The sequence below is a fragment of the Galleria mellonella genome, unplaced genomic scaffold (assembly GCF_026898425.1).
Source record: "Galleria mellonella isolate WM207_F2 unplaced genomic scaffold, CSIRO_AGI_GalMel_v1 utg33, whole genome shotgun sequence".
In the NCBI taxonomy this organism is placed as follows: domain Eukaryota; kingdom Metazoa; phylum Arthropoda; class Insecta; order Lepidoptera; family Pyralidae; genus Galleria; species Galleria mellonella.
In genome coordinates this window covers 8,604,567-8,622,744 of record NW_026442079.1, presented here as the reverse complement: position 1 = coordinate 8,622,744, position 18,178 = coordinate 8,604,567, and the positions used below count along the sequence as shown (strand labels likewise).

Here is an 18,178-nt window from a genome sequence, read left to right as displayed (position 1 = left end):
ATTATGTATACTTGCGAGCAACTAAATCGACTCAACCCTTGACGGCGCACATATGCTTTGATTTTACTAAAATGACAAATGTCAATTATAAAAATGATATGTCCTTCGAAAGCTGAAAAGTTATGCTCTCATTTAACATCAATACCCTAAAAAACTTAAGCACTGATTTAATGACGCATTTTAATTGGGCGTCAAGGAAAATTTGCTCCATAAGGTATCCACGAGTTGCGCTACCTGTGCCTGCTATAAAACCCGCCCACTACCGGTTTACGTTATCAGTCGCTTATCACAAGTTGACCCGTACACATCTCAGTAAATTGCATTCCTTGTTTTCGTGAAATCATGGATACCACACCAGAAGAAGCCGCACAAGTTCAAGTTGTTACCTTGTTACAACAAGGGTTAAGCCAGCGAGCAGGCGCTGCCCAGCTTCACTTGAGCCAGTCTGCTGTATCCCGAGTATGCAAACGGTTCCAAAAGACCGGTGCCTTTAATCGGAGACCAAGAACGAGCCGCTAACGGTGCACTTCAGACAGAGACGACCGCTTCATTGTCTCAACCTCGCTGCGAAATCGACACCTTACGGGTGTTGATGTGCAGCAGGAACTGAGACGTGTACGAGAGGTGTTGGAGCGTTGCGCATTGGTCGGTACTGTTTACTGATGAGTGCAGAATGTGTCTACATGGCAGTGACAAGAGAGGCCGACGGCCCGTTTTTTAATTTATAAAATTATATTAATTTTATAATTGTAAATTTTATACTACAAACTTGCTGTGTGGTCCTGGCGTAGGATAGGCCCTTCCTTGCACGTGGGTGTCGTAAAAGGGGACTAGGGAAGGGAAGGCCTATTCAGCAGTGGACAGTTAAGGGCTGTAATGATGATGATACTACAAACTATATTTTTTTTTTTAATATTTATTATTACTATCAAACTTTCGTATACCCTGTTAAATAATTACAATTTGTTGGCCATCATTGAGACATTTTTTACTTTCAATATTCTATCTAGATCCAACTAACCTTACGTATAATAGTTAATTCAAATGGTTGTGATTAATAAAATTAAAATAAAAATTAATGAATTTGTCCGTAATCAGAGCACATGAACTATGCAAATAACATTTTAATCTAGGTCAACATCAAAAAATAAAACACGCATTACATACAATAGTCCACTGATATAAAAAAACACACACACTTTTCTTAGAACAAGCTATGAGCAGAGTCAAATAGTGTCTAGATGTTATGTTATTAGAAAAACTGTAAAAGCATTACGGCACATTTGACAGGATTGCGTCAAATGTTGTACAGTATCTTTAGGGATAAATTATAACCCGTTTTTACTAGCAAACTGCGGCATATATATTATTTAATTGAATTCCTCTTTTAATTCTACCGATCGTACATCCTGTTCTTTTTTTATATCAACGTTATATAATTGTGAAATTATAATATACGTATTAATAAAACTGTTACAAATTAACAAACTGAGTATCTAGTGTGAGTTTACAATCGCATTTACGTCGATTAGGTTATATGTAAAATCTGAGTTCGAACTATCCACTAAAGGATGCAATTAGGTTTTCTTTGAAAAATATGAATGTGAACGTAATATCTAATTTACTTATACTATTTATTTATTACTTCGTACTGATAATATTTATGTAACGTTTCATACAATACTTTCAACAATAATATAAAATTGTATATGTCTAATGTAGGTAAGTCTCTCTTTAATTATATAATTATAACTATGTTATAACAACAAATTTCAGACTATTTACAATCAACACAAGGCGCTCTAAATATAATCTGCTAATATATAGTCTTTGTCGTTACAGGTATATATTATCATTTTAGTCATTCACAAACATAAACAAATTTAACAATACAGCAAATAAAATTAGACAGTCGTAATACTTCTCTGTAATATTAATACTATGAAATAAATTACATTGTGTATTTGAAATAAATAATTGAGTATTTATTCAAACTTATTTATCCTGGAATTCCATTATTTGTAAAATATATATTTTAACACAATATTAATTATAAACTTATTTACTTAAATAATCTGTAATATATATATATATATATATATATATATATATATATATATATATATATATATATAGTATACTATTTATATAGTAGCAAATAAAGCTGTGTCAAAAATTTAATTAAACTATAACTAAATTAACAAAATCGTCCATAATGCAACACCTGTGCGTATAATAGACGTTTTCGTACGTCGCTGCTAATGCACAGGACGCGTAGCATCAAAGTCGTGTTGTGTTTGGCAGTATTTAGGTACAGTCTTAATACAGTGTTATCATCGGTCATAGTTTTTAGAGATTGTATGCAAATTTGAGTAAGTTAACTTAGACCTGAAATAAAAAAAAACTTAGGTTAATTATATAAAAAATATAAAATTATAACTGATATATATGTACCCAGTGGCGGACTAATGGAGTGTGCAGAAGGGGTGACCCGCCCCGGCCCTCTGGTTTTTTTTTATAAAATAATTTATATTTCACTTGCAAGATTTTAATAAACAAACACTTATACACCCAAATGTGAAATGAATAAAAAGCTAATAAAATTACATCAACTTTTTAAACTGCGGACCTCATTAAGCTTAGCCGCCCCTTGCCTCTGATGGGCTTAGTCCGTCACTGCATTATACCATGAACTGAATTCTGAATGTAATATTATCCCCTCAGCGCAAGAACCCTATTAAACTGAGTGAATCAAATAAATAATCCTATAAGAATTCGTGTAAGGTGAGCTTTTTAATTCTCCTGTTTACATGTTATTATTTAAAATAGAAAAACTGGGTCAACAGTTTCATAACTTTGAAATAATAATAATTTATAGTGGAAAACTCACCTGCATTTCACTGCTGCATAGTACATAATTATTCCCAAACCGATTAGGGGAAAGACATGGATTGCAGATAGTGGCTGAAAAGAAAAGTGCATTGTTAGTATAAGACCAATAGCTTTCACAATATAAAACTATCAATACCTTACTAAATATGTAATACCGTAAATATCACTAGGCATGCTTACATAACGCCAATTAGTCCCAACTCAGCAAAGTTTATACTCGCGTACTAGACGACTGATATGCATATTCCAGATCCATAAAACATAGTTGATTAGAATTTGTTTAATTTCGCTCCGTGAAACACGTACCGCATCATGAGCGTAGACTGAATAATGGTTACATTAAATATAGGAAAGGTGGTAGAACTTCTGCTAATAATATTAGTAATTAGTCCTCAAATGTTGATATTCACACGCATACTAATGGTAGCGGTATTAAATAAAAAAAAATTCTAATCAACTAACCAAAATAATTGTATCTACTAACCGCACCACAACCCCAATATTATTGTTTGTGCTTTCTAGACTCAAACGAAAAGACTTATTATTTATAAATACATACATATTTCATATATATATATATATATATATATATATATATATATATATATATATATATATATATATATATATATATATATATATATATATATGAAGAAACTCCACATATCTGCCCTGTTAAATTCCCTGGTCATTCAGGGCAAAGCTATTTGGAGTTTCATCAGAGGTTTCCGAGGAGCTGAAGGAATCGTATTGGTTGCAAAATGACGATTGTCCTGCGCATTATGCTGTACCGGTTCGTGCATATTTAAATAGAAGGTATCCAAACAGATGGCTCGGGCGCCTAAGGCCAATTCTCTACGTTACGTTTACGTCTCAAAGTTATCCATTCATTACCGGATACCCTGTATATACACTCTCTTATTAACTACATAGCTACTAATAATTTATTATTTATCATATTACCTGTATTTTTTTTAATATTGTAGATCGAGCTAGGAACCGTTATATAATAAGTTATTAGTATTATAGTTATATTTCTACAATATTCATGCTTCGAACTTCATACAGAATGATGTAAAACAATATTAAAAGTTTCACTTTAAACAAGATATTCTACGACTTATTAATTATCTGAGTATCTAAGTAATGGTTACTAATTATTGTAAGGATTACGAAAGTTGTAATTCAAATAATGAGTGTTTATTACGTACGGTTTTGCAATTATTATAAATATTATATTAACGGATCATATTATATTATGTAACACATCTGAAAATATTAAGTATGATAAAGTACAATATATGAGAGCAGATTATGAATTCATCTACACTCGTCAAGTAACCCATATAATATTGAAGTATCTCAAGTATCGATAAATAAAGACATTTATCTAACTTTTTCTTTAGTTATCGACTTAGTTTTGATGAAATATAAAAAAAATCTTAATATATTAAAATCCAATGTTACGATATTTGTTCTCACAAATCCACGAACGCAATTGTTTTTAATGAAATTTTGTAAATATATATTGTTTATACCACCTGATGCCTGTGGTACAAACAATACATTTTTTTCAGCTTTCAAACACTGTTGAAATTTTGATAATTTATTTGTATAATTCGTGTATATTCTTAAGTTAATATTCTAATAAATGTTCAATTATTTCCGTGCTCACGGCCACTCTAACTAGGCCTCCTCAGGCCGGTGACCTGTGGCATTTTGCCCACTCTGTCACTTTATTGTTACGCCACTAGTTTGCTTTAATTTAGAGACAGAGTAGTTTTTTTTATTACAACTTAGTATGGCTAACAAGTTGACAGTCCACCTGATGAAAATGGTAAACCCTGCCAATAGACATGGGCAGTGTCAGTATTTATCCCTATAGCATAAATGGATCCAGTAGATGGCAAAGCAACCTTTACCGAATGAGTTAATATATATAATTTACATGTAAAGCATGTATATACCACAAAATGAGAAGATTACATTTTGTGTCTATATAGGAAGAAGTACAAGGTTTTATATGGACATTTGAGAAAATCTAGTACAAACGCTAATGTAATAGAATTAATCTAAATATTACCTGATGTTCACATTCATAGTCCCAGTCAACAGAATGTAAATGTTTGTATAACTTTATAAATTTTTCTAGAGGACATTTCTTCCCACAGTGCGGTATATCTAAAACATGAGGTTCCACTATCTCTGTTACATTTCTATATGAGATCCTTATAAAATATTCTTGATCGATCATCTTATCAGCAGACGTTTCTGTATATAATAAATGTAAAAATTTATTTTACATCTTGTTGAGTTTTGTATTTGTTATTGTTACTGTAAGGTACTATATGTGAAGTTTAGAAGTACACCAATAAAAAAAGGCTCTTCTAGATGGATTATCAAGATAAAATATATACCAGATTTTAAGTTAGACTTTTAGGAATACAACTGTGAAAATGTATGCAAACTCATGTAATAATTTTTAAGTGACGTTGGAACAAACATACAAAAAGACAAAATCATATGTAACCTGACGTTTGATATTCATTGTGTTTTGTGAAGATATTTTTTTATTTTAAAGTTAGATAACTGCTTTTTAACAAATATTTACACAGAGCATATTTTGTATAGGTAATGTAAGTATAGGTAATCAGAATCAAGCCCAGAGCGCAATTTTGGCGTCAGCACATTACCCAAGTACAAACTGGAGCATATGAATGACAAAACCGTTTGATGCGAAACTAAATCAATTTTTATATTATATCTATTTTAGTTTCAAAGGAAATGACAATATTTAAAACATGTTTTTTCAGAACATAGCAATAATTCAAACATATCTGTCCTTTACAATTTATATTCCATCTCTCGTACATAAATTGTTAAAGACACTCACCATGCAACAGTTCCATAAATACTGCGGATGTGTATATAGGGCATTTTCCATCGAACATGCCTAATGCATTTAGAAAATTAGCTACTGTCACATCATGGCCGCTAAAAATAGATACTCTCGGTCCCACCTCATCTATGCCCAAAAATTCGAACTTCATTATATTGATCATTTCTTCAATGATATGTTTGAGTAGCGGACCAACTTTCAAGCGTGCAAGTATTGGTAAAACGGTCTTTAAGGTAAAACTAAAAATATACACATATAATTGTGACACAATAATAAATAAAAATCATATGAATAAAAATCATGACTTTTCCTGTATAAAGCATAAAATCGACTTGGACTGGGTTATTTTTATTTCCATTACTTGCAATAGTAAAAACAAAATGCATTTTGTTTTGATAAAAAAAAATTGCCAAACGTCAAATCAGCTGACTACAACTTCACCTGTTTTTGATACTTGATACGATCTGTATAATCTAAGGTGGCAGTGCAGTTCTACAAAAAAATTGCTATAATACATACATTGTTGTATGCAAGCCTAGTAGTGTGGCTTATAATATCAGCACTGCCATTATTATGTTATAATATCATAATACATAGTAGTAATAGAATACATTTTACCTGTAACAGGCCGGTTCCAATAACTTGTCAGGATATACGCTCTGTGTCCAATTAGGTAGAGTGAAATTGTATAGCTCTTCAATGTACAATGTATTATAAATATTGTTGATATCATTATAGTCAGTTACATTTTCACCAGTATGATATGATAAGTATCTATGAAAGAAATAAAAAAAAAGTATTAAATAAAACTTTATAAGTTACAAAATAGTTATCATATGTTCCACAAATAATTACTGTTTCGCTGTTTCAAGGCATCATTAAGCATAACATCTTTGATAATAATGATAGGGTGAGACATTGACTCTATAATTAGATATATAAAATTTTTATTCAGCAATTCACTTAACTGTACAGTTAATAATATTTTTCATTATTATTATTATTCTTTTGAGATATGGGTTGTAATATATAAAAAACAATATGAATAACTATATCTTACTCCATAAGACTTTTATATTTACTAAGCCGAGTCAAGTACTTTTCTGAGTTCACATATTCATTGAAAACTTGTGTGTATGTGGTACAGGGTTTTTCCATAGCTAGCAAGTTATCCTCAAACACAGGCTTTGTATGAACTGGTATAGGTTGCCACATAAGCTGATTGTCCCATATACTATTACCACTTGGCGGATACATTCCTGTTGAAAAAAAATGTTATTTGTAATGTAAAAATGTACATTCTAAATAGTATTCCAAAAGAAAATATCCAATCACACTGTTTATCTCTTAAATAAAAAATTGGTATTTTAGTAATTAACCTTTTGTAAGCTTAACTTTGTAATAGTTGTTAAGCAGAACACTCAAATTAGTAATTTCATATTGTACTTGGTTCTTTTCATAGTTCTAACAGTGAAAAGTTATTTTAACATATTTCTTATAAAATTAGCTGTTTACTGTGGATTTACTCGTGTGCATCTGTATGTATAAAGTATCCTAAGTGTAAAGTTAGGATATAATCTGTGTACACTTACAGTACATACTAGTAGGATTATGTTTTTGCATTTAAATAAAGCAAATAATAAAGGACATCTATACATATAATAAAACTATAACCAGACCTATAATGCATCATGAAAAAACTACAGGATGGATTTTGGTGAAATTTCATGTAGTGATAACCAGTACCTGGACCGATTTATTCATACATAACATTCATGGAAAAAATTTACCTTCCTAAATGAATAATATTGAGAGTGTAGCTAGTAATATGTACAATAAAACCATTGCAACATTGGATACATCACCTGCTAAATTAGCTTGTGCAGACATTAGAGTACGATCAACATCTGTAGACCTGACATGCAGCTCAGTAGGTTCAAATTCAGTTGACAATAAATGCTAAAAAAATTAATTAACAATAACTTTAAAATACAAATAAATACTAATATGAAGATTATAACAGGCAGATATACAGTCAATTCTTTTTGTATATAAAAGAAAATAAATTAAAAGAATTGTAAGAAAATGTTAAACCTGGTAATATTCTATAATAACATGTACCAACTGTACATAGTCAGTGAGTGACACAGAAAAAAATATGTCTCTTTTCAACCAAAATACAGGGGATTGTTAGTAATGAGAACTAAGAGCTCCATTGATAGCAATATATCCTGTAAGGTCAACCTTCACATAACATCACATGGAAACTACTTTAGTTAATTTTTAATGAATTCATTACAATGGGCAGCAAATACAAACATTTGATAGAAGATATATAACACTGTTCTTTTCATAATTTTAAGATAAAAAATATACTACATACTGATTGCATATATTCTTAACTAATTAACAATTTGTAACTTATCTATAATACTTATCAATGTGATAATTAGATAACAACAGAAATAACTCAGTCATTGTGAAATACAAAAATATTGAAATGCTGTATAAAAGTAAATTAATAATTACTACCATAATTAAAAAAAAAAAAAATATTGTCTACATGAATAAATCTGTCCTAATCATGTTTCAACTAGTATGCTATAGGCATACAAAGCTGCATTTTTCTTTATTTTGAAAATGAAATGGTTACCTCTCCTGCACTGTCAATGTACATTGGCAGGGCATCAGTGATGGATGACAGATGAGGATAAAAACAGGGCAGTTGGTCCATGATGAGTCAAAATTTCAATTTAAAATGTTTTTTTTAAGAAATTACAGAGATGTCCCCAAAATGTCACAGTGGCCATTATTTAAAAAATATAGTTTTTTTTTTACGTTTTACTAACTTGATAAGTTAGTGAAACTTTTGTTGTGCATATGATATTTTAAATATTACCAAAATTTGTCAAAAAAGTAAAGGCCTTAATTACTTTCTTTTTTTTTCAAAAATCTTGGTTCGTAGATGATGAAGGGTGAGTTTTCTACCTCAGGAAATATCATTCCATATAAAATATGGCTATATTACATATAAATAATAAATACATATATTGGATTTTATCTTTAGGAATAAATTTTCAGTGACATAGTCATAAAGCATTGTCATGTCAGTTAGCTATCACACATACATAAGATATATCACAAGTTTCTGCCCTGAATCAGCCAATTCTATATATAGCTGCTGACTGTTCCAAAGACTTTTCTAGTCACAAGTCAAATTATTGTGTATCAACACAACATTTCAGTCATCAGGAATGCCAATAACCATTATGAATACATGGGTATCACAAAGTGTAATCTGAGCATGGTGCTCATGTATATGGCACCCCTAGCCAACACTTTTCCATCTAGTGAGCCATTAGCTTTTTTCGTTATGAAAGTCCAAATTGCATATAATGTCTTTTAAGTTCTTCTTACACTTTTGTGAAAGAATTAAATATTTTGGGCTAGGAGTGCTTTTTCACTATGCAGATAATTACACTCCATATGAATAGGTGGGTGATCAATGATTACCAGCATAAGACAATAGTAAGTTCTTCTAGACTTTAATGACTAAGGTGACATTATTGTGAGTTCATATGCGCTCTTTTAGTAGACAGTAACACATGATCACAGTTATGCGTTACATAATTTATAATATGTATCTCAACATTTCCAGGAATATTTTTGTTAAGCTTGATGGTATCTTAAATCACTATAAAATCCTGATTTTGGCTAGTCAACTATTACTATTAACAATGTCTAGATTTGATGTCTTATCAAGAATCACACTTTAGTCCAACGTTACTATTGTTCAGTACCACAATTATGACTTCCTTGGATCAATTTATACTTTTACATATTTATCATAACTCTTTCAAAACACTTGTAAATATTTCATTATTTATTAAATTTGCAAATAAATACATATACAGATTATCTAGTACCCAAATAATATAATAATTGCTAAAAAACATATACCTTCTGACATCATAATTTATCAAAATTCAGACAATTAAAATAAAAGGGTTTACAATTTTTATATAAAGTAATCTATGTATATTCCATACTATTGACTATGTAATAATGTAACAAGATTTTTTTATGGTTGATAATTTTTTCACCTGCCTACAATCCCAACTAAGTATTCACAAATTGGCATGGTCATTTGTCAGAAATGGGTTAATGATGCTCATGTACACATATATGTCATCTCATGTATACATATATAATGGTTGCCATTTTCTATAGTAACCATTAGGTTCATCCTTGGTTCATAACCATAATAATAAAGCCCTTTTATTCTGAATTCATTACAACTTTAGTAAAACATATTTTCCAATTCTGTTTATTACAATATGTCTCATAATGCCTCCTGGCATAAGCCTTCTCCAGCTTTCTCCACTGAGGCTTATTTTCTGCTACTCTGAACCAGTAAAGCCCCAAGTTTTGACGGATACCAAATATCCATCTTGTTTCCGGGCACCCCATTCTTCTAGTATCCTCTCTTGGATGCCATAAGGTTACTAATTTGCTCCATTCGTTAATTTTGCAATATAGCATATGTCATATCCAACCCCATTTTAAATGCTCTATATAAAGGTTTTCAGGCGGGAGCATGTAGAGGTCCAAGGTCTGACTGACAGAGTATATTGCTAGCAATTGGACTGATAGTCTACATTACTAACAATCCTTTCCCCCTATTCCTATATGGATTATTTTCTCTTAATTCATAATTCAATCAAAATTTTTTAAATGAAAACTCCTTTAAGCTGGTTGGGTACTTTTTGGGGTGTAGCAAAAACACTGAACCCCATCAGTAGGTACCCTTAGAGTCAGATGTTGGAGTTTAGGTGTATGGATAGGGGTACTACTGAGAACCCTAAAATAATATTAAAAAATAAAATTGAAGTTTTTTATTTCAGTAAAAACAACAATTTTAATGGGTTCATTGGATAGGGTTCCTCAAGGGGATCAACTTTGGTCATGTATCCTTGTGACATCCTTGGACCATAGTACCCCTAAGCGTATATTCCAACCCTGAACTCGCGTGACCATCGCGCTCAGATACATCCATTTATGAAGCTAAGAAGTTTTTACTTCTGATGTGTCCTACCGATAACAGGATTTTTTTCACATAAGCTTTAGGCAAATAAAATCAGATAAATCAGATAATTAATTAAAATTTTATAAAATAATACAAAAAGCTCTTACTGAATAACGTTGGCGAAGCCATTGGCCTAATGCAAAGTGTTGTCTTTTACCAATATTGGTCAATTGTCCAAATTTCACCGGCCACAGGGATTCGTTCCTCCAAGGGTCTGTGGGGTAGCATTCAACTGGAGTTCTATCACCATGTCTATATATAACAGCTGCATATCTAACCTTATCATTTCCGTACGAATACGAAAATGTGTGAAAGAAAAACACTAATAATAAAAAAGTTTTGCTAGAAATGTACATATTTGTTGGTATTAACTGGGAATGAAAACTAATTTACAACTATTATTAAAAACGAACAAACAAAAAATTAAAGAACAAATTTTATAAGAATATGTATAGAGACTAAAAGGCGGTTGAAAAATACGAATTGTTTGCTTTTTTTTGGTACATTCGTTCCTCGGAGGAACTGACTAAGGTCACAAATCATACTGCCAAGTCATAAATGTAAAGTTTTATCTAGAATTTTATATTCTTAAATAATTTCTGGAATTGACATCTTCTTTAAATGTATTAAATTATGATGTTCAATAGGTACCTACGTTTCTAAATAGCTATTTTTCTTGTATAAATCTAATATGGAACATTTCCAAAATACGTTTAAATAAAAATCGAATTACACATTTTAGATAAAAGAAAGTCAATTACTTGTGAAACGACAATTATTTAGAATCCAAATCTTAATTTTATTGACAATCTTGACATTGATATGACAAAACTTTTAAGTCGTTATAAACCTATATCACTTCAAACAATATTTTTTGTATAATCTATGTTACCGTTCTCAACCAACACTGCGAAACTATGTTCGAAGAACGGATAATGAGCATAATGGCCATTTCAAATAATATTCAAAACAAACAAATACATGTTGTTTAAAAATATTATGTAATAATAAAATTTTTAGATCTAATATATTCTTGCATAATTTTATTCTAAATTTGTTTATACTATTATGGTGGCAAACATCCCGTGTTTGTTGTAAGAGGAGACTAAAGAATCTTAATGGTCGAGAGATGGAAGCAGCGTTCTTCACCTAAAACATTATCGAGGCCTACGGTTGCCAATCTGCATGCCAAGCATGGCAACTATTAACACAACCCCCCTTTATAGAGAAGGCCTATGTTTAATAGTGAATAGTTAACGGCACATACGATACGGTACGATATTTAAATTCGCAGAAACATTAAGGTATCTTTTAAAAAGGAATGTGTAATGATATTTGGAGGACTCAACAACAAACTTCTTCAAATAATCTTAAGTAAGCTGTTATTAGCACATGAATATTAAATTGTTTTAACCCATCCAAAAAAATATAGTGTGGACAAATGCATGCAAAGATATTTTAATTTCCTATTTAATGCAATAAAATTATTGTCTATGTCTCAAAAATTATGACACCTGCAGAATAAAATTACAATTTGGTAGAAAAACAGTTGCTAAATTTTTGTACAGCAAAACAAATACCTGTTTTGCTGTACAAAAATTTAATTATTTTGTGTATAGGCATATTTTAAAAATTCATATACCTTTAGTGACAATAGTGAATAAAAAAATGCACATATTCAACTAATGGGATTCAAAGAGATTTTAAAACTTTTAGAAAACTAATTCCATAAAGATTATGTTTGAGGTAAATTCTGTTTAATAATGACGCTAAAGGGGTGTTCTTCTCTAGAAATCTCTACCAATTCTAGAATAAATACATACGGGTATGCGACCCCAGCTTCCCGAGCTGCTGCACTATCTCAGTTCTTTCCGTACCTGCAGTGTATCCATCCCCTTTTCTTTTCTAAATAAGTCCCTTATTACTCTTACTTAACAATTTCCAACGTCCCCTTTCTTTTTTCCTCAATCCTCTCCTTCATACCGTAGGTGGCGGAAACCATCAACAAATGCATTCCCAAAGAGGGTTGACGTCAGGCAGGCAGCCGGTCATAAAACTAAGCCAAATGTTTTTGTAATGTGAATAAAAAACCTATTACGCCGACTCCATATAATAATTGGGATACGGGTAGGAAGAAGAAGAAGAATGATAAAGTCAACTATGAATGAAAATTATGTTAAGAAATGTGTATCGTATGAACTACTTCAATCCTTGAATAGAAAACAAATACTAATAAATCATGATATACTATATGATACTCGTATGATATAATGGATATTGCAGTGGTATATATAGTGGAAAAAATTATTCATTGATAATTGATTATTTTTCGAAGTGGTTTAAAGTTCCAAGCCTATAAAAGAAATAAATGTGAAGTTATTACAACTATTTTCTGTGTATAAAATACTAACACAGATAATTTGTGTAATTGCCTATTTAATAGTAGAAAACTACATTGATTTTGTAAAGAGTATAATATTAAAATAACTCATTCTTTGCCAAGAATCTCTCATCAAATGGTCTGGCGATAAATGCTGTAGGAATATTTATAAAAATAATTAAATAATGCAAGTCAGCGAAAGAATTTTATAAGACATTATTAGAATAGCATGTAACTGCAGTAGAAGGTACTAATTTCTGACAAATTCAAATGTTAATTAGTAGGCTTTTGAGGTCTTAATTAGCCATTGTTAAAAAATATTTCGAATCACAGGTTATTATTAAAAATACACATGTACAACAAATATCTAAACGGGAAAAAGTTCAAGTTTGGTAATATGGAATAACAAGTCACGAATATAGGAAGCAGGTAAAATTAAAGAAAAGTTACATAATTACCATTTATACAAAGTAAAAATTACAAAATGGGAATATTTTTATTAGAAACTTTATTCATTCAATATAATTTCATAATAAACTAGTATATTATGACGATGAAAACAATGTCTATAAAAATTTACAAGTTTGTATACAGAATTTTAAGCAAACATCCTAGATGTGATTCAAATAATATAATACTTCTCAATCTGATGATCATCCAATAGAAATTCAGGATGACTTTAGCAATATAAAGATTTTGGCGCGAAATTTGCAACTATTGTTTAATGAAAAAAAATGCTATACTTAATTTTAAAGAAATATATTTAGAAATTAAGTAATGCAAAATAAAATAACTAAACACAAGTACTTGTTTTATTAGAGACGGTATACATAATATTTGAAAATATTTAGGTCTTTTATTGCAACAGTCAATATCAATATTTTGCGTTAGTGATACAACACTATGAGTATTCATTTATTCAATAATTATAAATATTCTTTTATTTTAGACTGTTGTTGGAAAAGGTAACATATATTTATTTTACAAGTATCAGACAGCCTCCCAGAAACAGCCATACAAATGAGTGGAGCGTAGAGACCATAATCTTTGGACTTTAGGTAGTGACTTAATCTGTGGAAAAGAGCCCAACAAACATGATTGATACAAAGATTTTTTTTTTTCATTTATTGTGACTTTGGCGAAAGCCATCAGGCAAAAAGTAACAATTACAAGGTAACAAGATCCAAAGATTATTTGTTATAAATTTGCTCAGTACTTTTTCAAGCAAAGGATCGGCATTTTATACAGATATATACTTTTTTGTATTTTATCGGGATATTGGTGTAAAATAATGTTAGGTAAATGATGTCTATGACATTAAATTCTTATAATACATAATTCTTATTTAAAATCAATATTTATTTGTATTGAAAATTCTCATCACACAAAATGACAGATAATGTCTATGTCTCGTAATTTATGTTTATAATTTGTAATTATGGTGGTTGGTGTTATATATCAAATCAAAATACTATGGATATGAATGGTTTTCAGGGAGAACTACGTGAAGATTGATGTGACTGGGTATATTGCTAACAACAGTAGTACTTCTCATTAATAACAACCCCATCCCCCTGGGCACCAGAGTGAAATTTTGTACAAAAGTCGTTTGCTTAGGTACCTTTGTCCCATTCGTGTTTCTACCGTGAAGCAGTTGTGTTTGCATAACTTTGTTTCGGTATAAAGGGTCCCACCCTATGGCAGTGAATTTACAGGGTACAGAGTAATAACACCTGAGTCCTCAGGAATGGCAACGCATGGTGGATATAATGGGTGAAATAGTATACTCTGTTATATCCATGGTACTGCTCATGTCTATAGGCGACGATTACCACTTTCCATCAGGTGGGTCGTTAGTTTGTTTAGAAGATGATGCAGGTTAGATTAAAGTTTTTAATAAATGAAAATGAAATTGTAACCACAGCGGTATGCGCCAACTGTAAACGCTGGCGAGACACCAGTTACCAGATGATAGATGAAAATAAAAAGGCAGATTAATTCACTTGATTCACTCGATGAAATGATTGAACACGATGATTCCCAGAAGGAACACGAGAAGATCGACCTTACAGGGGAAAGGGTATGTCAGTAATGGGGACTAATGGCCCCATTGCTAGCAAGCCCTGTCAGGTCGACCTCTACGCGGTTTCCCCTGGAAAGCATTGTGACTAATACCTACTTGTTGCATTCCTCACGATGGCTTACAGACCTGCTTTTATGTTCATCTATCACTCTTCACTGATGCCCCATACATATGCGTATGTATATACGAGTCTGGCTATAAATACTGTTACATAAAAACTTTTATTTTTTCAACTTTTTAGTTATTTTGAATTTAGAACACGTTAAAATAATAATTTTAAAAACTTCTTTTGACTTTGCGCCATTTCTCATATTTTTTCGTGTTCATTATCAAATTACAATATGAAATGGGGTGTTAAGGAAAATAGGATTGCAGTGATCGCCTTGCACAAAGTGGGTATGGAGCTGTCAGTCATATTCCAAACACTTCAAAAGCTTGATATCAACTGTATGTTCGTATATCGTACTATCAACGTGAACAAATCGTTCAGTTGGAATTTTTTCGTAAAAGTTTGAGTAAAGTAATTGTGCTAATTAGCCGTGTGGTTCCAACATAAAATAGGCTAACCCTTCTTTTCTCATGTGTGTCGTAAGAGGTGACAAAGTTAATAATCGATCAATGGATTATAGCATCTCTCTTAAAACATCACCAACGCCTAACTTAAACTGTCAACTATGCTACTACTGACAAAATTCTGCTAATATCTTAACAAGGAACGGTTTACGACTGATATAATAATAATTAGTGCTAATATTAATTGTAAAATAACTTTGTAAGATATATAAGTTTGGGGCAAATTTTAATGTGCTCTAAGTACATTATTAAATGTCTTTTTGAGTTCACATATTTTTACTTCCTTACAAAAGTGGGACAACCATACAGCTGGCCTTGTGGAGAATAATTAACAGCTTTGAAAAACCGGTAGCAGCACATTAAGAACTTTGAAAATATTATATTACGAAAAATGTGCAACAAATGTGAATGTAATGTGTAAAATCTCGTAATATAATATAATACTGACATACGATTTTGTAATAAAATGCACATTGCATGTGCAGGCGTAAATTAAATGCGGAATCCTAAAATGGAAGGCAAACATGTGTCTTTGTAGTTTTTTAATCTTAATAACAATTTTGATGTTAGAAAGTTTCAACAAAATCGACTATAATTAAGAAAGTACATTTCAATTTCGCATAACTTTATTATGCGAAATTTAAAATGTGTTTATTTATTTTTTTATGATATTAGAATATATATATTTGATGATATTATTTATTTGATGATATTAGAATATATGTCTATGTCTTATTTGTAAATAGCATATTTATTTGAACTTATCTCAAATATGTTGTTGTCGGTCAGAAACGGATGACTCTTGACCCGATCTATAAGTAGTAGGCCATTCGGCCATAACCCCTCTATATTTTGCACGAACAAAATACTAACTTTTACTCGTAACTCCGTCCGCGTGAACGGGATATGTTCACTGATCGGGATAATAACTTTATCCATCATATATAATCCATGTATACAAAATGTCATAGTAATTGCTTAAGCTTTTAAGGTGTTAACAAGTAACAAACAATCACACTCATTTTTACATTACGTTAGTAAGGATTTCTTGTTACGTCGTATGTAATATACTTAACATTATATGATTAATTTTATTGTCACTGACATATTTTGTTGATTGTTGTTGTTAAAAAGGACGTATTAAATATTATTACTACTATTAACGGCAGATTGGTTAAATCGGACGATTATTGAAATCCAATGCGGCATTCATTGTGTTTTTTAATATGTCGATCTGTTTTGAACTCACGACCTTTTGGGTCTTCACAAACTACTATCTAATCCCTACTTACTACAAGACGCTCTCGTAAAAATATAATTACATAATTATTAAGTAGAATTATGCATCATATTTCATCACAATGTGAAGTTGGTAGTCTAGTTTGAAGTAATAAACAGACTACCTAATGTTTTAACTAATTAAAATGAAAATGTGAAATAATAAACACGGTATTTTTTGTTGTTTCGTTATGTTACTATTAAATTAATTAATTTTAACATAGTAATCAGATCATTACTGTGTCATCTTATTTATATTAAAGAGATTATCAATATTAAATAATGTAGGTATTTACGTACAAATTGTTATGATTAAACAATTATTAGCGATGCCCTACTTTATTAATCCGACTACTAATTATTTGATTTATTTTTGTCGTGAGTAATTATCCATTATCACCTATTGGCAAGACAGTGGATACATAGAAATGACTTTGTTTTTATTTGGTTTACATCGAATAACTAATTAGTAAAATCATACGAATACGAAAATTAGTATATTACTAATTTAGTAATAGAATTATAAAATTAGTAATTATTGATTATTACAATAACAAAATAATTCGGATTCTCGTTCCGCTACATCTATTTTGACAATATAAATAATGAAAACGATTCTGAGGCGATCTATAAAACAATTTTGTGCAATTATTGTTTTGTAGATCTTTAAGCGGATCGTATGGTGGAAGTCCTGAGAGTGTATATTACTATCAATATAAATATAGTATCTGGGTAGTAATTTTTTTTACTTATATGTTGAACTAGTTTTTTAATTATATTCCTGATTTAAATTATTTTTAATGTTTGCGTGATATGCACACAGACACATCGAACTTATATTTCCATTATATTTAGGTACTTGTAGTTTAAAATTGAGCAATATTATTTTAACTAATATGTGAAATTGGTATATTTTCATTAGGCATCTGTTGTAAAAGTCGTGTTTAAAAATAAACACGTATTATTTCATATTGTCATTTTAAATAT

General features: G+C 30.5%; 1 protein-coding gene across 2 annotated transcripts; it reads right to left on the bottom strand.

The window, feature by feature from the left end:
- Positions 1-121: 121 nt before the first annotated feature.
- LOC113519421 (prostatic acid phosphatase-like) lies at positions 122-11,381 on the bottom strand. Of its 2 annotated transcripts, none has more exons than XM_026904526.3 (8): positions 10,985-11,380; positions 7,657-7,750; positions 6,852-7,050; positions 6,410-6,565; positions 5,786-6,030; positions 4,976-5,163; positions 2,891-2,964; positions 122-2,388 (listed from the first exon to the last, which is right to left on the bottom strand). In XM_026904526.3, exons 1-8 carry the CDS (start codon positions 11,231-11,233, stop codon positions 2,334-2,336), a joined length of 1,260 nt encoding a protein of 419 aa, XP_026760327.1. In that variant the 5' UTR covers positions 11,234-11,380; the 3' UTR covers positions 122-2,333. The 2 variants fall into 2 exon arrangements, with proteins under 2 accessions (XP_026760327.1, XP_031767348.1); XM_031911488.2 differs by lacking the exon at positions 122-2,388 and adding an exon at positions 4,104-4,161 and having other exon boundaries at positions 2,896-2,964; positions 10,985-11,381.
- Positions 11,382-18,178: the final 6,797 nt, after the last annotated feature.

Excerpts from the sequence above, each read along its gene's own strand:
- LOC113519421 (XM_026904526.3), bottom strand. The coding sequence starts at position 11,233 with ATGTACATTTCTAGCAAAACTTTTTTATTATTAGTGTTTTTCTTTCAC. Across the intron at positions 7,751-10,984 it reads GGCTTCGCCAACGTTATTCA|CATTTATTGTCAACTGAATT; the intron begins GTAAGAGCTTTT and ends TAATTTTTTTAG. Across the intron at positions 6,031-6,409 it reads TTGGAACCGGCCTGTTACAG|TTTTACCTTAAAGACCGTTT; the intron begins GTAAAATGTATT and ends GTATATTTTTAG.